The sequence below is a fragment of the Rana temporaria genome, chromosome 3 (genome assembly GCF_905171775.1).
Source record: "Rana temporaria chromosome 3, aRanTem1.1, whole genome shotgun sequence".
Lineage (NCBI taxonomy): Eukaryota > Metazoa > Chordata > Amphibia > Anura > Ranidae > Rana > Rana temporaria.
In genome coordinates, this window is record NC_053491.1 from 65,948,265 (window position 1) to 65,973,027 (window position 24,763).

A 24,763-nucleotide genomic window follows, 5' to 3' on the forward strand; every position below is an offset into this window, starting at 1 on the left:
TGTTATATCGTGCAAGGGGAGGGTGTATTACTATTATATCGTGCAAGGGGCGGGTGTATTACTGTTATATCGTGCAAGGGGAGGGTGTATTACTATTATATCGTGCAAGGGGCGGGTGTATTACTGTTATATCGTGTAAGGGGCGGGTGTATTACGGTTATATCGTGCAAGGGGCGGGTGTATTACTGTTATATCGTGCAAGGGGCTGGTGTATTACTGTTATATCGTGCAAGGGGCGGGTGTATTACTGTTATATTGTGCAAGGGGCGGGTGTATTACTGTTATATCGTGCAAGGGGCGAGTGTATTACTGTTATATCGTGCAAGGGGCAGGTTTATTACTGTTATATTGTGCAAGGGGCGGGTGCATTACTGTTATATCGTGCAAGGGGCGGGTGTATTACTGTTATATCGTGCAAGGGGCGGGTGCATTACTGTTATATCGTGCAAGGGGTGGGTGTATTACTGTTATATCGTGCAAGGGGCGGGTGTATTACTGTTATATCGTGCAAGGGGCGGGTGTATTACTGTTATATCGTGCAAGGGGCGGGTGCATTACTGTTATATCGTGCAAGGGGCAGATGGCTACAGAAGAGGCAGATTTTTAAATTGATGGACAGAGCTGATAAGTTGGGGGTGGTTTTAGCAATAAACTATAGTTTATTGCTAAAATCACGCCCAACTTATCAGCGTAGGGATCCACCCCTTACACGATATAACAGTAATACACCCGCCCCTTGCAGCGTTACACGCCCCGCAAAGACGTGGAGTTTATTGGTAAAACCACCCCCAACTTATCAGCGTAACCATCCGCCCCTTACACGATGTAACAATAATACACCCGCCCCTTGAACCGTTGCACAAGCATCGGGAGCGTGCAGCAGTGTCTGCCACAATGTCGTGCTCAGCTGTCATCTTCGGAGGCTCCACTGTGGTTTGTACTGCGCAAGCGCTGCGCATGCGCAGTACATGAGGGGGGGGGGGCATTACCTGCCGGGGGACCTTTCTCGGCAGGACACCGGCCATAGACAGTTCAAACCTCAGGTAGTTCAGCAGGGACCCGCTGGGATTCGAATCATGAATGGCCAGGCTGATTGTACCCAAGTCGATCCATTGATGTCTCCTCCTCACCACCTGTTTTAATCACCAAAATTCGCACCTCCACACAACAATTGCATACATTGCATGCAGTTTCACAGTGGCCTCATTAACTTAAACAGGTGACGTTCAGCAGCGGCACAGGTTTCCGAACACAACAGGGAGTTTAATTTCCGCAGTCACCGCAACATACACTATATTGTCAAAAGTATTGGGACGCCTGTCTTTACACATAGGGCCAGATCCACGTACCCTGGCGCATCTTTCCGTCCGGCTTAGCGTATCTATGATATACTACACCGCCGTAACTTACAGCTTTTTTTTTGGTATCCTGAAAGAATTTGCGCCGTAAGTTACGGCGGCGTAGTGTAACTTTGGTGGCGTAAGTGCGCGCAATTCAAATGGATGTGATGGGGGCGTGTTTTATGTAAATACGTCTTGACCCGACGTAAATTACGTTTTTTTTTGTACTGCGCATGCGCCGTCCATGGGGGTATGCCAGTGCGCATGCTCGAAATTACCCCGCAACAAGCCAATGCTTATGACTTGAACGTCATTCTACGCAAGCGACGTAAAAAATTCAAATTACGACGCGGGAACGACGGCCATACTTAACATAGGATACGCCTCATATAGCAGGGGTAACTATACGCCGAAAAAAGCCTTACGGAATCGACATAAAAAAATGTGCCGGCCGGACGTACGTTTGTGGATTCGCGTATCTAGCTAATTTGCATACTCAACGGGGAAATCGACGGGAAACGCCACCTAGCGGCCAGCGTAAGAATGCACCTTAGATCCGACGGCGTACTAAGATGTACGCCAGTCGGATCTAGCACAGCTTCAGGCGTATCTTGTTTTGTGGATACAAAACAAAGATACGCCGGAGCAAAATAGAAGTTACGCGGCGTATCAATAGATACGCCAGCGTAACTTCTTTGAGGATCTGGCCCATAAACTTTAATGGTATTCCAGTCTTAGACCGTAGGGTTTAGTACTGAGTTGGCCCACCCTTTGCAGTTATAACAGCTTCAACTCTTCTAGGAAGGCAGCCCACAAGGTTTAGCAGTGTGTCTATGGGAATGTTTGTCCATTCTTCCAGAAATGCATTTGTGAGGTCAGGCACTGATGTTGGTTGAGAAGGCCTGGCCCCGGGTCTCCTCTCTAATTCATCCCAAAGGTGTTCTATCAGGTTGAGGTCAGGACTCTGTGCAGGCCAGTCATGTTCCTCCACCCCAAACTGGCTCATCCATGTCTTTATGGACCTTGCATTGTGCACTGGTGTGCAGTCATGTTGGGACAGGAAAGGGCCATCCCCAAACTGTTCCCACAAAGTTGGGAGCATGAAATTGTCCAAAATGTCTTGGTATGCTGACGCCTTAACAGTTCCCTTCACTGGAACTAAGGGGCCAAGAACAACACCTGAAAAGCAACCCCCCACCATAACCATCCTCCACCAAATGATTTGGACCAGTGCACAAAGCAAGGTTCATAAATATATTTATGAGCATGTTTGGGGTGGAGGAACTTGACTGGCCTGCACAGAGTCGCGACTTCTACCCGACAGAACACCAAATGCGTTTCTGGTAGAATGGTCAAACATTCCCATAGACACACTCTATTTACCGTATTTATCGCGGTATAACGCGCTCCCCTAATGTTGCCCCAAATCCTGTGAAAAAAAACGTTTTTTTTGTACTTAGAGTTTTGTGTCTTGCGCGGCGTCCATCGACGGCCTCGTCGGGTCCGGCGTCCATCTGCGGCTTCGGGTGTTCTCTTCGCCGGGTCCGGCGTTCTTCTGCGGCTTCGGGTGTCCTCTTCGTCGGGTCCGGCGTCCGTCTGCGGCTTCGGGTGTCCTCTTCGTCGGGTCCGGCGTCCTTCTGCGGCGTCCTCGCGTCCTCCCCGCTCGTTTCCCACGCCGAGTTTCAATACTGCGCCGACATATACAGAGCGCAGTACACACGTGTATTGTCGGGCAGGCTCGGCAACTCCCACGCTGACGTCCTGTACGTCCAGGACGTGAGCGCGGAAGGAGCCGAGACTGCCCGACTATACCCGAGTGTACTGCGCTCGGTATATGTCGGCGCAGTATTCAAAATCGGCGCGGGAAAGCGGGTATCGGCATATACCGCGCACCCACGATTTTGCCCTGATTTTCAGGGCAAAAAAAGTGCGCGGTATACGCCGATAAATACGGTATTTTATTCAATGTGTTAAACTAAAAATTGCTAAAGGGTTTAATACTACTTTAAATTAAATAAAAAAAGGGTAAAATTTTTGTATCCAAGTAAAGATTTTTAATATACTGTACATACAGATCTAATTATTTGTGCAGAGAATAGTATGCACCATTCAGTAACTTATTGTTACAATTCATCTTTTTATGAATATGGGTGAACTGAAATCTGACTGCATACTGTTGTCAACTTCACCCTTCGCAGCAACATTACTCTTTGCAGTTTCCTCTTAAGGTCCACACACACAATCGGATTTTACGACAATAATTGTCTGATGGACGTGTTGTGTCAGATAATCCAACCGTGTGTATGCTCCATCAGACAATTGTTGGCAGAATTAACGACAACAAATGTTGGCTGTTCATGCTCACCAACTGTCTGACAATAAACCTGTTACGACGGATTGTCCGATCGTGTGTACACAAATCCGTCGGACTAAAATCCAAAGTACAAACACGCATGCTCAGAACCAATGCTAAGCATCAGACAACATTAGCAGAAGTTGCCCAAAGAGTGGCGCTAAAGAGCAGAAAAACCACGTCGTTTTGTGAATGTTGGATGAAAAAGTTCTGCAGTCTGTATGCAGAACACGTTCACGGCCAACGCCCTTAGGACAAAAATTCACGGATTTGTCTGATAATAAATTGTGCATTTTCAGGATACTATACCTATTAAGTTGTGTTAGTTTTTGGGCTCTCTGTGACATATTAGTAGGAGAAGCAGTGATGTGCGTGCCGGTACCAGGCTGTGCTCAGCACATCAACAATTACTTTGCAGCGAGGCACCATGCGAAGTAAACAGCATCTGCATCTTACAGCCCCAGGGAGATGCTTCCTAGAATCACTGTCATTGCTAGGATCCAGAAATAGATCAGCCACGCTCCTTTGAATAAACTTAAATACATGTATACCTAAATGCAAATTTTAGGTACAACTTGCTTAAAATAAAATAAAACTTCTTTGAGATTGGTTTCTTCCTTTCTTTCGCTACATATACAGTATATGTGAGCTGGAAAGTATAAAGCAGTGGTGTGCAGTCACCCATAGTGGCCAATGGCCAACTACATTTTAGAATTTGCCCAGTATAATGAAAGATTCTTTGTTTTAACTGTTTCCTTTATTAAAAAGGGCCATGATCTGTAAACTGTAAAAAAGAACAAAGTCAATGTAATTAAAATATGTTTTTTTTCCATGTCGGTAATAGGCAGGCAGTGGCGGTGCGTCCATAGTGCGCCGCCCCCTCTCTCCTGCACCCGTCACTCAACAATAGATATATTCATGCATTGCATGAATATATCTATTGTCACCGGCCCCCTGTTGAGCACCGGCCATCTGAATAACAACGGTGGGTGTATTTTGGAAGTGCCTAAATAGAGCCATCGGCTCTAATAGGCTTCCCGATTAGAGCCTGTGGGCTCTAATCGGCTTCCAAATGGTTAAACAGAGGGTGCACAGCTGTGCATTCCCTGTTTAAACCATGCTGTGTTAGGGTGTTAGGGAATCACTTCCCTAAGGCCGCGTACACACAGTCGTTCCAAACCGATGAGAATGGTCCGACGGGCCATTTCCATTGGTTCACTGCTGAAGCAGACTGATGGTCTGATGTGCGTACACACCATCGTTCCAAAATCCGATCGGGTCAGAGTGCGGTGACGTCAAACACACGACGTGCTGAATAAAACGAAGTTCAATGCTTCCAAGCATGCGTCGACTTGATTCTGAGCATACGCGGGTTTTGAACCGATGCTTTTCTGTACTAACCATTGATTTGGTCCGATGGGGCAGCGATCCATCGGTTCGGTTTTGAAGCATGTTTTAAGATTTTGGACTGAAGGAAAACAGACCGATGGGCTATACACACGGTCGGTTTGGACCGATGAAACTGAACCTCGGTCCATTCTCATCGGTTTTGTCCGACCGTGTGTACGCGGCCTGACACTGACCCACCAATCAGGTGCACCGGGTCTGGTTAACGGTCACCTGTTTGGCTGAAGCGACATCGAGGACGGGAGAAGACATCGAGGGAGCGAAGGGAACACGGAGGAGGATGGTGCTGACCCGAGGAAGGTAAGTGCCAGTCTGGGGGGAAACTGGCTGCATTTGGGGACAAACTGGCTGCATTTGGGGACAAACTGGCTGAATTTGGGGACAAATTGGTGGCATATGGGGACAAACTGGCGGCATTTGGGACAAACTGGCTGCATTTGATGGGACAAACTGGCTGCATTTGATGGGACAAACTAGTGGCATTTCTGAACAAACTGGCTGTATTTGGGGACAAACTGGCGGCATTTGGGGACAAACTGGCGGCATTTGGGGACAAACTGGCGGCATTGGGGGACAAACTGGCTGCATTTGGGGACAAACTGGCAACATTTGGGGACAAACTGGCTGAATTTGGGGACAAACTGGCTGCATTTGATGGGACAAACTGGTGGCATTTCTGGACAAACTGGCGGCCTTTGGGGACAAACTGGCTGCATTTGGGGACAAACTTATGGCATTTGGGGACAAACTGGCTGCATTTGGGGGGGGGCAAGCTGGCTGCATTTGGGGACAAACTGGCTGCATTAGGGGGGAAACTGGCGGCATTTGAGGACAAACTGGCTGTATTTGGGGACAAACTGGCTGTATTTGGGGACAAACTGGCAGTATTTGAGGGGAAGCTGGCTGTATTTGAGGGGACAAACTGGCTGCATTTGGGGACAAACTGGCTGCATTTGGGAACAAACTGGCTGCATTTGGGGGGACAAGCTGGCTGCATTTGGGGGGACAAACTGGTTGCATTTGGGGGGACAAACTGGCTGCATTTGGGGGGACAAACTGGTTGCATTTGGGGGGACAAACTGGCTGTATTTGGGAACAAACTGGCTGCATTTGAGGACAAACTGGCTGCATTTGAGGACAAACTGGCTGTATTTGGGGACAAACTGGCTGTATTTGGGGACAAACTGGCTGCATTTGGGGACAAACTGGCTGCATTTGAGGGGAAACTGGCTGCATTTGAGGAGCAAACTGGCGGCGTTTGATGGGCACAGTGGCAATTGATGGTTTTTTTTTCAGTTTGTTTGCGCCCCTAAAATATTTGGAGCTTCAACCGTCACTGTAGGCAGGTGCACAACATGTTACATTTAGTCTTAGGTTGCTTATTTAACTACTTTAGACCCGGCAAATAGTAAAAAAACGGCGTCCAGGTGGCTCTATAAATCCGGGCTGCTGTCTTTTGACGTTCTCGTGTCCTCCGGCCACTGGGGGGCGCGCGCGTCCCCAAGATGCCGATGCATCCTCTTCCTCACCCCCTAGGGTTAACCCCTTCCCTGCCAGTCACATTTATACAGTAATCAATGCATTTTTATAACACTGTTCGCTGTATTAATGTGAATGTGTCAAAAGTGTCCGATGTGTCCGCCGCAATATCACAGTCCTGCCAAAATTCGCAGATTGCCGTATTACTAGTAAAAAAAAAATAATAAAAAAAAAATTCAGAATTCTATCCCCTATTTTGTAGCCACTATAACTTTTGCGCAAACCAATCACTATACGCTTACTGCGATTTTTTTTTTACCAAAAATATATAGAATACGTATCGGCCTAAACTGAGAAAAAAAAAAGTTTTTTTTTTTTTTTAAATGGGATATTTATTATAGCAAAAAGTTATAAATATTGGGGTAGATTCACGTAGATGCGCGTAACTTTGTGCGGGCGTAACATATGCTATTTACGCTACGCCTCCGCAACTTTTACAGGCAAGTGCCGTATTCTCAAAAGAAAGTTCCGGCGGCGTAGCGTAAATAGGCCGGCGTAAGCCCGCCTAATTCAAATTGTGAAGAGGTGGGCGTGTGTTATTTAAATTATCCATGAGCCAACGTGATTGACGTTTTTCACAAACGGCGCATGCGCCGTCCGTGGAATATCCCAGTATGCATTGCTCCAAAGTACGCCGCAAGGACGTATTGGTTTCGACGTGAACGTAAATGACGTCCAGCACCATTCACAGACGACTTACGCAAACAACGTAAAACTTTCAACGACGGCCATACTTAACATTGTTACGCCGCATGTACGCCTCATATAGCAGGGGTAACTTTACGTCGGGAAAAGCCTAACGTAAACGGCATAACTGTACTGCGTCGGCCGGGCGTACGTTCGTGAATTTGCGTATATCGAGCTGATTTACATATTTCTAGGCGTAAATCAGCGTACACGCCCCTAGCAGCCAGCGTAAATATGCAGTTAAGATCCGACGGCGTAAGAGACTTACGCCGGTCGGATCTAATATAAATCTATGCGTAACTGATTCTATGAATCAGGCGCATAGATACGACCGCCCAGACTCAGAGATACGACGGCGTATCTCCTTTGTGAATCTACCCCATTGTGTTTTTTTTTTCAAAAATTGTCGCAAAAAATAAAAACCGCAGAGGTGATCAAATACCACCAAAAGAAAGCTCTATTTGTGGGGGAAAAAGGACGTAAATTTTGTTTAAGAGGCACGTCGCACGACCGCGCAATTTTAATTTAAAGCGACGCAGTGCTGAAAGCTGAAATTTCGCCTGGGCAGGAAGGGGGTATAAGTGCCCAGTAAGCAAGTGGTTAAGGTGTAGCAATATAGACAACAGAGGATTTACAGCCGTGGCCAAAAGTTGTGAGAATGACACAAATATTAATTTTCACAAATCTGCTGCTTCAGTGTTTTTCAGTGATCTTTTTAACACTTGTTACTATGATACACTGAAGAATAATTATAAGCATTTCATAAGTGTCAAAGGCTTTTAATGAGAATTACATTAATCTCCCTAGTGGTATTCCCGAGTGTGTCTCGGGGTGAATTTTTATTACCAAAAGCGATAACCCCGAGCCACACTCTATTACTATTATGTTATTATTTGTTATAATTATTTATAGTTATTTATTATATTATAATTTATGATTTTGTGTTTCAATCTTTGTCATCTACTAGATGCTTGTTTGGACAGATTTAAAGTGGAGGTTCACCCAAAAAATCTATTTTTAACAGTAGATTGGGCCTAATTACGGGAAGCAGAATCGGGTGTTTTGATTAAAATTAATACAGTACTTACCTTTTTTGAGATAGATGTTCTCCCGCCGCTTCCGGGTATGGGCTGCGGGACTGGGCGTTCCTATTTGATTGACAGCCTTCTGACCGTCGCATAAAGAGCGTCACCAGTTTCCGAAAGTAGCCGATCGTCGGTGCGCAGGCGCCGTATAGCGCCGCACCGATGTTCGCCAACTCGTAATGCGCTGTATGCGACCGTCGGAAGTCTGTCAATCAAATAGGAACGCCCAGTCCCGAAGACCATACCCGGAAGCGGCGGGAGAACATCTATCTCTAAAACGGTAGAGTGTACCAAGATGGCCGACCGCTCCGGAGCTAGGCCGAAGCCGCGGTCTTTCCTAAGGCCACGGCAGCGGTGCGTTCCGCGGATCGCATACTGTGCCGACCTGAACAGGTCGACCCGTTCGGATCGCGCACGATCCGTTGCACCCCTAATAGCAACAGTACCACACTTTGGTAAGTGGCATCATGGTCTGAATTTTTTATACCATTGACTTTTGATTCGTCAGGACTCTTTTCTTCTTTATGCCCAACTCAATATTGAACCCTACACACTAAGACTGGGATGCCATTAATGTTCAGGTGCGTGTAAAGGCAGGCGTCCCAATACTTTTAGTAATATAATGTGACAGTGCCTAGGCACCCTCTATTCTTCTTACATGAAGGGTTAAAAATGTTACACTACAAATGAGGAAAAAAAAAAGCGATTTGAAACCATTTAAAAATAGCCATCTACCGTTGATATTTTATTGCGTGAAAACTTACATCATTCAGGAGAAACCTCTTTAGAAAATTCACAGGGATTTTTTGTAAAACACTTCCTCTATTTCAGAATAAGGAATTAATGCTCCAAAAAACAAACTGGTAGTAGTCAATCAAAATCTTAAATCAAGAATAACTCTTTAGAGCAGAAAGAATGTATGAAAGCCTCGTACACACGATCGGACATCAAACAAACTTTCCCTTGGATTTTTGTCCGAAGGGAGTTGTCCGGTCACACCCATAGCATACACACGCTCTGACTTTTTCGGCAACAAACGCGAACGTAGGGACGTTTCAACGTACTGACGAGAGTTTAAAAGAGGAAGTTCAATTCTCCGGCGTCACATCGAGAGTTAGTAGAGGTTTTGTGTGCATTCGCAATTTTTTGTTTCGTGCAATTCTGTTCGTTTCTGAACATCCGTTCGTCAAGCAGACATGTTGCGCAATGGGGTTGCGCTAACTTGACCCACCAAAAAGTATAGAAATAGGTTTGATTCATATAACCAAAATACACTAATCCACAATAAAGACATTTGTTTTTACTCCGCCAGCAAAGCAGCTTTTAGTATTATCACATTATAAAGAAGGAGAATGTGCGCTGCTTTTCTTGAGTTCAGAACTTGCCGCGTCACGCATGTGCACTTTCAAATACGACCGCTAGTTTTACCAGACAGAACGCTTCCGGCTGTTCTTTTCTTCTGAGCATGCGCAGATGTGAAATGTGAAAACTTGCTGTTTTTTAAGTTTGTTGGCAAAAAGTCCGACCGTGTGTACGGGCCTTAAGACTAAGGCCCCGTACACACGTCCGAGGAACTTGACGGGCAAAACACATCGTTTTGCTCGTCGAGTTCCTTGTGAAGCCACCGAGGATCTCGACGAGCCGAAATTTCCGATTGAACAACGAAGAAATAGAGAACATGTTCTCTATTTCCTCGCCGAGATCCTCGTCGGCTTCCTCGGCCGAAAGTGTACACCCGCCCGGGTTTCTCGGCAGAATACAGCTCCGACCGAGTTTCTGGCTGAATCCCCAGTCATATGGTCAAAATTCTTTCACCTGAAAAAAGGTACCAAATGCACCCAAATGCCAGCAATCGGCCGAGTGGCATTCATTATTGTACATGCATTGGAAATCAAGCAGTTTTAGATTTTTTTTTTTGGTGTGTTTATAGACAATAAGCCATTCCCTTACATTGACAACAGGATATCCCCTCTTGGCCAAAGATGCCTCTCACATCACTGCTTTTATTATGTCTTTAGGATCGGTATAATATACAAAACGACAGGCTCTGTGCATTTGTCCACTGTAGAAACTTTATTGTAGGTGTCAAGTTCACAATTTATTGAGTGCAGAGTTCATACACTGCAGTGTTTTTTATTATATAAAATTCTAGGGTGTATAGCATTTGTATCTAATATATACAAAACAATTCATTCCTTAACAGGGCATCCTAGAAAAGCCCTCTGACCAATGGTAAGAGGAGTTTCAGGCTGTGGTAATGCACTTACCTAATGTGACCCAGAAACTCTCTCCGCTCTACCATTCTATTGAGATCTCATTATATTCTCCCCTCAGGCTCTATAGGATGGGTGACAGTGCAGCATCATACTGTACATATAAAAGATCACGGGGATTGCATTCATTTACTTTGGCTCTTCCCCAAGCTCTACGTAACCATTGGAAGAAAGTACAGAATACCCCGAATGTGGTATTCAAGGTAAACATCCCGTTGGATCCTAAAATTTTTTAAAGTGGCAGTAAACTCCAATTTGTGATTTTTACCTACAGGAAAGCTTTTAAAAAAAAAAAAGTCTGCCTTGTCCCCCCCCTTCTCTTTTTCCTTTTCCTGTCTTCCTTCTCTTTGATTCTCAGCTACTATAGATGTTACAAAGTCTACAAATAACCATGAAACTACTATGGCACGGTCCTATACCACTTGACTCTTGAGATATTTCTGCTACTGGTGGAGGGGCCGGCGGTGGAGAGCGAGGGTGTCTGTCCCTCTCCTGTCCTATGCCGGTCCAGCCCTGGAATGGCGCGAGCACTTATTGTTGAAATCTTGTACAATTTTCTACGTTTGGATTGCTACCATGTTTTGTATTGAAAATGTACAAAATAAAAATAAAAATTTTGAGAAAAAAAAAAAAAAAAAAAAAAAACACCCCACACAAACACATTACCTGTTGGTAAAATGAATATCACCTAGATGAGCACTGTTTAGGAGATATTCAGGTGAGCAGCAGACGGCGATGACACCAACACATGTGCTCTGAAGGGATAGCATGTGCGTGCCATATCTAGGGTCATCCAGCCAAGCGACCCGAGAGCCCCAAACCTGGAAGGAAGACCAAGTGAAGATGAAGCGCCTGTATCGGTGACAGTGCGCTGCTGGAGGGCTTTGTTTTTAAGGAAAGTTTCTCATTGTGCTAGTATGTGGTGCATACCAACACAATACGATATTGCCTTGCAGGAGAAAAAAAAAATACTTTCTTTTCACAAGACTTTACTACTGCTTTTATTGGCATTGAGGAGGTTGTACAGGAGATCATGGATAGCCATTGTCATGCACACAAGTGAATCCTACAACAAATCTCCTGATCCCCCCCTATGCACAAGTCTTGGGTAACCCCTGTAGGCAACACGCTACTTTTGAAAAGCCATATTTACCAATGCATTATGCCCTGGCAATTTAGATTGTGATATACAGTCCTGATCAAAAGTCTAAGACCACTTGAAAAATGGCAAAAAAATGATATTTTACATTGTTGGATCTTAACAAGGTTCCAAGTAGAGCTTCAACATGCAACAAGAAGAAATGAGAGTGAGACAAAACATTTTTTGAGCATTCAATTAATTGAAAATAACAAATAAACTGAAACAGGCTGTTTTTCAGCTGATCAAAAGTTTTGGACCACACCTCCAAAAAAAACTAAACCCCCCAAAACAGAAATCCAACTTCCAAACATGAACTCAGTAATGAGTAGCTCCGCCGTTATTGTTGATCACTTCAAAAATGTGTTTCGGCATGCTTGATGCCTCGCGTTTCCATGAGGTGAGTGGGAACATTTCTCCAAGTGGTGAAGGCAGCCGCACAAAGGCCATCTGTCTGGAACTGTTGTCCATTTTTGCAAACTTCCCTTGCCATCCATCCCCAAAGGTTCTCAATTGGATTTAGATCAGGGGAACACGCCGGATGGGCCAAAAGAGTGATGTTATTCTCCTGGAAGAAGTCCCTTGTCCTGCGGGCATTGTGTACTGTAGCGTTGTCCTGTTGAAAAACCCAGTCGTTACCACACAGACGAGGGCCCTCAGTCATGAGGAATGCTCTCTGCAACATCTGGACATAGCCAGCGGCCGTTTGACGCCCCTGCACTTCCTGAAGCTCCATTGTTCCACTGAAGGAAAAAACACCCCAGACCATTATGGCGCCCCCTCCACTGTGGCGCGTAGAAAACATCTCAGGTGAGATCTGCTTGTCATGCCAGTAACGTTGGAAACCATCAGGACCATCAAGGTTAAATTTTTTCTCATCAGAAAATAAACTTTTCTTCCACCTTTGAATGTCCCATGTTTGGTGCTCTCTTGCAAAGTCCAAACGAGCCGTTCTGTGGCGTTCAAGGAGATAAGGTTTTTGCAGACGTTTTGTTTTTGAAGCCCTTCAGTCTCAGATGACGTCTGATGGTTATGGGGCTGCAGTCAGCACCAGTAAGGGCCCTAATTTGGGTCGAGGATCGTCCAGTGTCTTGATGAGAGACCCTGCTTATGCAGTTCAGCAACCCGACCACGTTCAAAAAGGGAGAGTTTTTTTGCCATCACAGCGTGTGACTACCTGAAAGAAAAGGACAATTAATCCACATCTTTGCACAGATTTGGCCTTTTAAAAAGGCATGTGGTCCTAAACGTTTGATCAGCTGAAAAACAGCCTGTTTCAGTTTATTCATTGTTTTCAATTAATTGAATGCTCAAAAAATGTTTTGTCTCACTCTCATTTCTTCTTGTTGCATGTTGAAGCTCTACTTGGAACCTTGTTAACCACTTCCATACAGGGCACTTATACACCTTCCCACCCAGACCAATTTTAAGCTATCAGCCCTGTTGCACTTTGAATGACAATTGCGCGGTCATGCTACACTGTACCCAAACTAAATTTTTATCATTTTGTACCCACAAATAGAGCTTTCTTTTGGTGGTATTTTATCACCTCTGGGATATTTATTTTCTGCAAAAAAAATAAAAAAATGACCAAAATTTTTGAAAAAAAACGTGTTTTTTTGTTTGTTATAAAACATTGTAAATAAGTAAGTTTTCTCCTTCACTGACGGGCTCTGCACTGATGGTACTGCACTGATAGGCGGCACGGATGGGCACTGATAGGCGGCACGGATGGGCACTGATAGGCGGCACGGATGGGCACCATTGGAATCCATTAGTACAACACATACAATCAGTGCCAAACAATGCCTGCCAATCAGTGCTGCCCATTGTGGGCACTGATTGGCATCCATTGCGGCACTGATTGGCATCCATTTTTTGTTTTTTCCTCATCCCTGGTGGTCTAGGGTGGCATCCTTTTTTTTTGGTGGTCTATATGGTCCAGTGGGCATCCCTGGTGGTCCAGTGGGCATCCTCGGGGGGGGGGGGGGGGGGTGGGCTGATGATCGATCAGAACAACCCCCCCGTCACAGGAGCAGCCGATCGGCTATTCCTCACTCGCGTCTGTCAGACACGAGTAGAGGAGAGCCAATTACCGGCTTTTCCTATTTACATCGTGAACAGCCGTGATTGGACACGGCTGATCACGTGGTAAAGAGTCTCCGTGAGAGACCCTTTACCTTGATCAGACTGACACCCCGCAACAATGATCGCCGCGATGCGCGCCCCTGGGTGGCGCGCAGCGGCTCAGAATCCTGAGGACGTCATATGACGGCCGGTCAGGATTCTACAACCACTTTGCCGACGTCAATATGTCATTGGCGGGCGACAAGTGGTTAAGATCCAACAATGTAAAATATGTTTTTTTGCCATTTTTCAAGTGGTCTTAAACTTTTGATCAGGACTGTACCTGGTAATCTTTACAGCAAAAAAACATTTTCATGGTGACCATTCTAATCTATATTGTGTCTTTAAGTGGAGAGATTTGAAAAAAAAAAAAAAAACACCCAACGACTCCGGGGTATGACAAATGCTAATATTTATTAAAACAGGATATGTGTAAATAAAAATAAAAAAATATGGTACAGATCATACAATAAGCACAATAGAATATATTATTGTTTTTTCCTTGGAAAAAAAAGTTACAAATGCTTACACAGAGATACCAGATCTCCATGGGTTTTACTAACTGAATATATTATAGCATAAATACAAATTTTGCCAAGTATTGGTTAAAATTAATATATTAGCAGTGAAATGTTTATCAAAAACTTCCACTAGTTTGCCATGAAGGTTTCAAAAGAAGAACACGTGTTACCCAATTTAAAACGTACACTACGCAGGACTAGAAATCGCTGTATGTTCAGCATCATTATCCTGGATTGGGAAAAATTTACTGTTATCTGCGACTTCAAGTCCCACAGGAATTATGGGACCATTAGGTGGTGTGCCGTAGTAGGCACCAGCTTTGTTTTCTCTGTAAAAAAAGCGCAATACAAAGCAGCCAATCAGGAATCCTTTTTCCGTACAAAGCAGCCAATCAGGAATCCTTTTCCCTCAGTGACAGCTGAACTTATGAAGCCAAAAGAAAAAATGGCCGATCTACACCAACCTGCTCTTTGCCTTTTAATAAAGTACTATGGCAGGTTCATGAATCTTAGATCCAAGTCATCTAAAATAGAAGGGGAAATGATTCTAATGTAACTTTCTAAAATGTAAGACCACCCTAAAATGTTAGGGTTACACAAACATGGTTTACACTTTAATTTAAATGCTACCAGTATATCCTAGAAAAAAAAAAAAAAACACTGGTGTGTTTTCCATGATATCATAGAAGGTATTTTAATTGCTTTTTGGTCTAGTTTTGTCAATTCACCAATCACAACATTTAAAAATAAAAAGCGGTTTGTGCGTCCATAAAAAAAAAAAAAAAAAACCACAACATTTTACAGCAAAATGGCAGTGCACAATTGTTCCAAGCTACACGGTCAACCAAATCAGTCCTTTTGAAAGTCTTGACGCAAGATCTTTGGCAACAACAGCTGAGAACCAAGTCCTATGTGATGGTCCATGAAGTCATCAGTGATCATTGGTGGCGGGTATTTCCTCCATATAGTTCATCTTACAGTCAACAGAAAGACCAATCCAGCAATCCCAAAACCAGCAGCTGCCATCATGGCATTGGAAAATCTACTGTTATCTTGTACCTGGCCCGGCTCATGCTTGCTACAAAATTTGTGGAATCCCTCCTGAAAAAGACAAAAGATCAGATCAATATTTTAGACCAATACAGTTGCCACAAATGTTAGTTGCCATATTCATTTTTCTGCACCCTGGGAGCCCCACAAGCAACCATAGAAGTGAATGGCTCTATGCACTTTTACTCAGATATTGGATGTGCAAGACATTCCCAAACTCAGAAGCTTTACATTCAGGGAATCAGTGTTGCCAACCTTCTGTATTTTTACTGACAGTTTGTAAAAACGGGCACTTTTTCCCCCCCGTTCGTAAATGTCTGTGGTTGCGGGAATGTGCCAGTAAAAATAGCCGAGATCGGTTCGGCTTGGAACTGTGCATGGAGATTGGAGGCAGGGTTGATGGTGGCTGCAGTGGCACCGCAGAGGGGGCAGTGGGTGTTAGTGGCAGGGGGTGATTGGAGGCAGGGGGTGATGATGGTACCGCAGAGGGTGGGGGATGGAGACAGGGGCTGTTGGTGGCACCACAGAGGGGGGTGGAGGCAGGGGAAGATTGTGGCACTGCAGAGGGGGGTGATGTGTCTAAATTATTTGCCCTTATATCGAAAATGACAAAAATATTTTTTTTTTACCTTAAATCACATTGCTATTTGCCTAGCGTACTTGTTTGTAGCCTAAATACTGAAATTTGCACCTAAAAATGTAATTTAGTAACTTTTGTGAAATGCCAGTAAAAACGTGGCTGCGCCAGTAAATTTCGGGTGTCGTGTCAGTATATTTTTTAATCTGGTAGGTTGGCAACACTGCAGGGAATACAACTGCAGGGAATACGCCTCCATCACCAACATTTTAAATCCCTTCTATTTCACCTGAAACTTCAGCAACTTGTCCTTTACTGTATAAGGCTTCACATTGTTAAATATATAAATAAAAAAATAAATAAAAAATAAAACACACACACACACACACACACACACACACACACACACACAATCTGTCTGTTCTATATCAAATTGCATCCATTTTAAAACCAGCTTGGTTAATGTCAGCTTTGCCCTTTTATGACTCTACAGATATTCAATACATCCCTTGCAGGCTTCTCTTCTCCAGATAAGCACGGAGGTTCCATGGAAGGATCAGCGACACGGGTGAGCAGCTGTTTATGGATCTTTATTCAGCAGAATGAAGTATGGGAGCTCTAGTCTCCAGATGGTAATGTTTGAATCCTGCTTGGCAGATGACTATGTAAACAGGTATACCCTCAACACATTCCGGAACTCTGCTCTTTACAATTAATTTGAGCAAACACAACTTTTCTGCCTTGTGATTCTCATTAACCTTTCCTGTACCAGGCAAGAGAAAAACTCACTCGTCAACAATACGGGAGCCAAGTAATATTTCATCTGACTTTTCTGTCATTTATTAGGCCTCAGAATGTTAAACTTTATGTATAGGAAGACTCAAAACATTCTAGCAAATCCAGAAAATACAAATATGAAGAAACATTCTTGTTCAGATAATCATAAAACTCCAGTGACCTATCGCGACCATAAGTAAATCCATAGTTCCCTCTACTACAATATTGTGGTCCTTAGAGACGCATAGGGGCCTATTTTGGCACTCTCCTTCATGTAAAAAAAAAATCACAATATTTTTGCTAGAAAATTAATCAGAACACACACACACACACACACACACACATTTTAGCAGACACCCTAGGTTATAAAATGGCGGTAATTGCAACTCCCCCCCCCCCCCCCCCCTCGCACGGTATTTGCGCAAAGATTTTTCAAACACCTTTTTTTAGGGAAAAAAACTGTTTCATGAATTAAAAAACAAAACCGTAAAGTTGGCCCACCTTTTTTGTATAATGTGAAAGATGATGTTACGCCGAGTAAATAGATATCCAACATGTCACACTTTAAAATAGTGCACACTCATGGAATGGCGCCAAACTTCGGTACTTAAAAATCTCCATAGGCGACGCTTTAAATGTCTTTACAGGTTACCATTTGCGAGTTACAGAGCTAGAACTGTTGCACACGCTCTAACGCACGCGACGATACCTCACATGTGGGGTTTGAACGGCGTTTACATATGTGGGCGGGACTTGCATGCGTGTTCGCTTCTGCTTAAAGCGGGGGTTCACCCTAAAAAAAAAAAAAAAAGTTTCTAGCATGCCATTCAGCATACTAGCGCGAGCTACAGTATGCCTTTATATTTTTTGTTGGCGCCGTACTCACAGTTTAATCGCGTAGTAAAGTTTCAGACTTCCAGCGGGGAATGGGCGTTCCTATGCAGAGGGGACGTGATTGATGGCCGGCTATGGCACGTCACGCTTCCCGAGAAGCGCCGAAATAGGACTTTGCTCTTCAGGGCGCCTGCGCAGTCAGCCCCGATGTCTCCGATGTCTGTGCGCAGGCGCCGTATAGCGCCGTGAACAGCTGAGTCCTACTCCGGCTCTTCTCGGGAAGCGCGACGCGCCATAGCCGGCCGTCAATCACGTTCCCTCTGCATAGGAACGCCCATTCTCCGCGGGGAGTCTGGAACTTTACTACGCGATTAAACTGAGTAAGGCGCCAAAAAAAAAAAATATATAAAGACATACTGTAGCTCGCGCTAGTATGCTGAATGGCATGCTAGAAACTTGTTTTTCAGGGTGAACCACCGCTTTAATTCTTTTAATTTTTACACTTACATTTTTTTTTTGATCACTTTTATTCCTATTACAATTGTAATAGGAATCACTGTGACAGGTCCTCTTTATGGAGAGATGTGGGGTCAATAAGACCCCACATCTCTCCCCCAGGCTTAAAAGCATGAAATCGGTGAAAAAAATTTCACCGATCACATGCAGACAGCCGCAATTGCGGCTTTGTTTACTTGCGGGTACTGGGCGTGAAGTCATAACGTCGCACCCGGGCCTCCGACGGTCATAGAGATGACTGGTGACCATCTGGTCACCAGTCATCTCTATGCTTCCCAGACAGCGCCAGCCGATTTGCTCTCCGGGCCCCCGATGGCACGGGAGAGCCCGCGGAAGCACCGGATGGCGGCGGGATCCCGACTTGGCAGCCCATCATCCCAACTTCGACTGATGGCTGTGACGTCAGCAGAGTGCGGATTTCAGACTGCTCTCCGCTGAAGACGGGTCACAGGAGTGCAAAACGAATTGCACTCCTGTGACCCAGAGGAGAAGCCCAGCCTAAAACACTCAGGCTGGACTTCTCCTTTAAGGCAGCACCCATTATATTAATGCGTTTCGAGGTCTGAATTCACACAAGTCATAGCGGTGTGAACTTGGGATTATTGTTCCATCGAGAAATGCCCTCCGTTGGAAAATCCCTCCAATGAGTCTGCGAATGCGCAGTATGCAACATCACTCCAGCTGATATGTTGATCAGCTGGCGTGAAGATAACAGCGCATTCGCAGATCATCTGAGGCAGTATCTGATGATCTGCTAAGTGCAGAGAGAATTAAATTGTCAGATTCTTCCTCACTATTGCGGGGCGGGTTTAGGGACGTCACGCTAGCTTATCAACATATCAGCTGGAGCGATGTTGCAAACTGCGCATACCCATCGGAGGCATTTTTCGATAGAACACCAGTTCTTGATTATAGTAAAGAAACTGTCCTTTACGGCATGTATTCCCTATCCTATAAGTGCAGCTAACCTGGAGAAATACGTACCTTCAATCCTCAATCCAGTGATCATTTTTTCCCCTGTTCTTGGAGCCACATGGCCTTGTTTCAAAAAGTGTCCTTGCTGGGTCCTCTCCATCCTTCATGGTGCAGCCCCATTCAATCCTACAGGGAGATCCTTGTAGTGAAGATTGAGGATGAACTTGAGCATTTCTCCTTGTAAACTGCACTGGGAGGTACAGATGTCCTTTAGCCCTGGTTCATATTGGTGCATTTTGACATGCAATTTGATATGTCAAATCGACGGTAAAGGCACCGGTCTAAGACTTCGAAAAGTAGTTTCAGTACTACTTCTTGTGATTTCAGAGGTACGATTTCCAGCGCCGCCAAAAATCGCGATTTTTAAATGGGATATTTATTATAGCAAAAAGTAAAAAATTTTGTTTTTTTTCCCAAAATTGTCGTTTTTTTGTTTATAGTGCAAAAAATGTAAACTGCAGAGGTGATCAAATACCATCAAAAGAAATCTCTATTTGTGGGAAAAAAAGGACGTCAATTTTGTTTGGGAGGCTTGTCGCACGACAGCGCAATTTTAATTTAAAGCGACGCAGTGCTGAAAGCTGAAATTTCGCCTGTGCAGGAAGGGGGTATATGTGCCCAGTAAGCAAGTGGTTAAATGAATTTAAAATAAAAAATAAAAAGCTAACCAGTAAAGTTAGCCCATTTTCTTTTGTATAATGTGAAAGATTTTATGCAGCGAGAAGCAAAAATTGTGATTCTCATTTTGCCCAGAATCGTGCTGCTCTAGTATACGCCACCACACCCAAATTTTCTGCATGCATATGGGCACAATAAGAAACCAATTATGACAGACAGAAGTGTAAGCTACGAGGGGTAAAAACTACAAATAGAATAAAGCCAAACATACCGATATATAAAAATTATACACATAGCTCTCGTTTCAAAAGAAATGAGAAATGAATATTGGCGAGATTGCGCTCATAGCAGAAGTGAGGAAAGTCCCTTCTCAATGTACAGTCCAGGTGCTCACTAGAAGGAAATCCGATTTCCATTGTGAAACCTTCCGACAGCGAGAAGCGACAAATGACAGGAAAACACACCTGTCTCTTTTCAGGAAATAATGATCCATTTACTGTAGAGCAGGCAGATTTCCGGGACAATTCCTCACAGATTGCTGGATACCATCATTTACACTCAGTTGGCCCACCTTGCGTTCCCAAGCTAATCTATACCCCCCTGTCCACACAGACCTCGGGCAGCCATGATGTTCTACACAGCCAGACCCACACCTTTCCCCTGCAAGCTATGGCCTACCTCTACTACACAGGTCTTTCTAGGAATAGTGGAAAAAGTAAGGCATCTTTATCATTGCTGATATCCCTCTGAAAATGCCAGTTCCCTGAATGGTACAGGCCTTCTAGATTTTTAAATCACCAACACAATTAAAGCAGGGGTTCCGCAGGAATAAGTTTTTTGTTTTTTTTATATGCATCTGCCGCTCCTCACATAGTTAATAGGGTACTCACGTGTTATTTCCTAGCCCCCCACAATGTCATTCTGCCGCAAAAGAACATTTATAAAAATAATTGCTGGACGCTTCCATCTTACTTGTGGGCACTCTGAAGCCCACAAGCAAATCCTTCCGGGATGCGGTGAATTCATTGCTCAATCCCGCGCATGTGCAGTGTTGACGACGAGCAACGCCGTCAACACTACACAGTTGCCATCACAACTGTAATGTGTAATGGCGTTTTCACCTGTTTTCCATCAGTTAAAATGGCGGAATTGTATCCGCCCTCGTCACATGACTGGCTGCAAGAGTAATGTGACGTGTTAAATCACGCGAGAGTGCTTCTGGTGGGCTAGAGAATCGTCTCCTGGGCAGCGTCACGCTGCGCTTCCAGGAGACATTGCAGCCAAAGCGACACGCCCACTCCCGCGGGAGCCAAACCAGGAAGTGCCTGGTTCAGAAGAGATAAATAAGGTATGGAATTGATTTTAATTTTTTTTGGACAGCAAAATTTCAATACAGACACTGGGCCCGTGTGTTTAACGCTGACTTTCAAATTAGGGAGAACCTCCGCTTTAAAATGAAAGCTGGCACAAAAAACATGAAATTCCTTATATCGTTACATATGTACCTGTTCCGAGGCCTTAGACTGAATGCACATGAAAGCCAGAGCATCAATATGATTGCCAGGCAACTAGCATTTTCCAAAGATCAGCAACTATAAATCAAAATCTTTTATTTTTGTTTTAGATAAGTAGGGTATACACCCTTTCAGGTTATTTTTGTTGTCTGGGCACTGTGGCGGAGATTTCTCTTTCCTTCCTTTGGGCACAAACAGGAGAAATCAAGAGAAATCTCCACAAAATGAAGGGAATTCCAACTGGAATATTCTCCATGATCTCTTGGAATCCAATCATGCCCCGTACACACAATCGGAAATTCCGACAGCAAAAAAAGTCTGATGTGAGCTTTTGAATGGAAATTCCGACCGGTGTGTATGCTCCATCGGACTTTTGCTGTCGGAATTTTCGCCAACAAAAGATTGAGAGCTGGTTCTCAAATTTTCAGACGGAAAAAATTATTCCTATCACAAAAAACGATCTGTAGCAATTCCGATGCTCGGAAGCATTGAACTTAATTATCTCGGCTCTTCGTAGTTTTGTACGTCAGCGCGTTCTTGACGGACGAAAGTTCAGAGAACGTTTGTGTGACCGTGAGTATGCAAGCCAAGCTTGAGCGGAATTCTGTCGCAAAAGCCATCCAAGGTTTTTCCGACGGAAAATCCGATCGTGTGTACGGGGCATAAGCGTTGTCATGGAAACAAGAGATAGTGGAAAATCTTTCAGTTGGAATTCCCTTTATTTTGGAGAGATTTCCCTTCACCTCGTGTTGTGCCCAAAGGAAGGAAAAAGAAATCTCCCCAAACTGAAGGGAATGTCCCACTGGAAGATTTTCCTTCATCTCTTGTTTTCACGACAACTCTTACTGGATTCCCTTTCACTTTGTCTCAGGGACCACAGTCACCATAATAATAGTGGGGGGAAGCTATATAAACCTAACAAAGGGTCTAACCCTTCCCATTCGTCCAAAAAAACACAACACACACTATAACTCATTATCTGTGTAACCAATCAGATTGGACAAAAAGCACATCATAAATCTGTCTCAAAGCAATATACTTGTGTGAGAAGCCTCTAATGTAAGAGGTCCTTCCATGCTCCCTTGGGTAGTGGTCTATTCAGATGGCCGGACATAGGGCGCCGGCTAACTGAATAACGGCAGCTGGTTGGTTGTGCGGAAGTGCCTATCAGAGCCAGCGGCTCTGTACAGCCCTTCGGCTCCCAGATGTCTTATCCTGGGAACGTACGGGGGCTGCGTCCCTTGGATAAGACTGACGGCCGTCTCAGCCAATCAGGTTCACAGATTCTGGTTATCAGTAACCTGATTGGCTGAAGCGTCATCGAGGGACGTGGAAGCAGAAAGGGAAGTGCATTTTACAGGGCACAGCGGCGGCAATGGGTAGGGTACAGTGGTGACAATGGGCACAGTGGCGACAATTTGCACAGTGGCGACAATTGAGGGGCACAGTGGCTGCGTTTGATGGCATGGCACAGTGACTGCGTTTGATGGCATGGCACAGTGGTGACAATTGATGGCACAGTGGCTGCGTTTGATGGCATGGCACAGTGACTGTTTGATGGCATGGCACAGTGGCTGCATTTGATGGCATGGCACAGTGGCTGCATTTGATGGCATGGCACAGTGGTGACAATTGATGGCACAGTGGCTGCGTTTGATGGCATGGCATAGTGACTGCGTTTGATGGCATGGCACAGTGGCTGCGTTTGATGGCATGGCACAGTGGCTGCGTTTGATGGCATGGCACAGTGGCTGCGTTTGATGGCATGGCACAGTGGCTGCGTTTGATGGCATGGCACAGTGCGGCTGCAATTTTTTTTTCTTTTTTGTTTGTGCCCCCCCAAAAATGTTGAGCACCAGCCGCCACTGCAACAGTCACCAGCAAATGCCCGGGCCCCAATGGACCCCATTCAAGTCAAGGGTCACTATATACACCTTAAAGAAGGGGCCCATTGCAGCCCGGAAACATTGCATTACAAATTTTGCAACAAAAAATATCCCATTGCTAATGCCAATGAGATAGGGAAGCTTTGTGGTCTTTATATTTGGCTTGACATTGGAACAACCCTTTGCCCCCTGGTGTTTAACCCCTGTGTGGTTTCATATGGGTGGAGGGCACAAGCCCTGCTGCCATCAGCCTATGAAAACTCTATAGAAGGCTGAAGAGCCTGGAAGGTGCACTGAGTGGTTTTTGGGAAGTATGCAAGAAGTCTGCATCCCGGACATCGGCCCCCCTGGGCACATAATGCCAGGAACGTTCGTATCACTCGGTGCACTATCCAGCTGTAGGAGATTTTAGCCATTTCCACTATAGTAACCCCAAAGTCACACGATTTTGATGCGACTTGAAGCAACGCCTGTGTATTCTTGAGGTCTATGGACCTCAAGTCACCTCAAAGTGGGACCAAAGTAGTGCAGGGACTACTTTGAGGTTGCTGCGACTTGAAGTCACACAGATATGAACGGTATTAATTGGAAAACATGGGGTACGACTTGTCATGCAACTTTCCAGTCGCATGACAAGTGGAAACCGAGCCTTAGAGTTTTACAGCCTCTTTCACCTGCACAAAAATGCTGGAATCTCATGTCCAGCGGCTAAACTTCTTGTGTTCATTAGGCCTCCAATGGAGGTTTTACAGCTAGGCCCTACTCACATTGGCATACTACAGCATACACACATGTAAGGGCCATTTTTGCCTGTATGGGGATACACAGGTATCTCCTAGAACAAGCATGTGCAAGCTAGTGTGTAGTGGTAGTTGCACTTTGTAATGGGAAATTTCCCTTTACTTACTGAAGAACTGCTAACTTCTATCATATGCAAGCACAATTCTAGTTTTATATTCATTGCAGGTGATTGGGTGTTCGTTGCAAAGTGAAATTTCCCCACAAAGCCCAAGCTCTGTGGTAAACTCCCTTGCAAAGTGCAACCTCCTGGCAATGTGAACAGCCTATTCACCTTTAGTAAAGCTATCCCATAGTTCCTTCTGAAAGTGCATGCGACAGTGTGACAACACAGACATACAATTGGGAGATGGGGACAGAATGTTGTCACCAGCGGCGGTTCGTCCATAGAGGGCGCTGGAGCGCCGCCCCCTCTGGCTCCGCACCGCCACTGAAAATAACATACATTCATGCATTGCATGAATGCATTGCATGAATGTGTGTTATTGCCAGCTGCCGCTGGTCTATTCAAGGTGGCCGGACATTGAGCGCCCGACACCTGAATAACGGCAGCTGGTTGGCTGTGCGGAAGTGCCTATCAGAGCCAGCGGTTATCGGTAACCTGATTGGCTGAAGCGTCACCAAGGCGGAAGAAGAAGACATCGAGGGTCGTCGAAGGATTAAGGTAAGTGCATTTTACAGGGCACAGCGGCGACAATGGGCACAGTGGCATCAATGGGCACAGAGGCTGTGTTTGATGGCATGGCAC

At 44.9% G+C, this 24,763-nt stretch overlaps 1 protein-coding gene across 1 annotated transcript in view; it reads right to left on the minus strand.

Annotated features, from left to right (window-relative positions):
• Positions 1 to 14,344: 14,344 nt before the first annotated feature.
• BCL2L10 (BCL2 like 10) overlaps positions 14,345 to 24,763 on the minus strand; it is a 13,459-nt gene continuing 3,040 nt past the window's right edge. Inside the window, exon 2 of the mRNA XM_040342690.1 lies at positions 14,345 to 15,571. Within this exon, the coding sequence (XP_040198624.1) occupies positions 15,440 to 15,571 (132 nt within the window). The 3' untranslated portion in view covers positions 14,345 to 15,439. The remainder of the gene's footprint in view (positions 15,572 to 24,763) is intronic.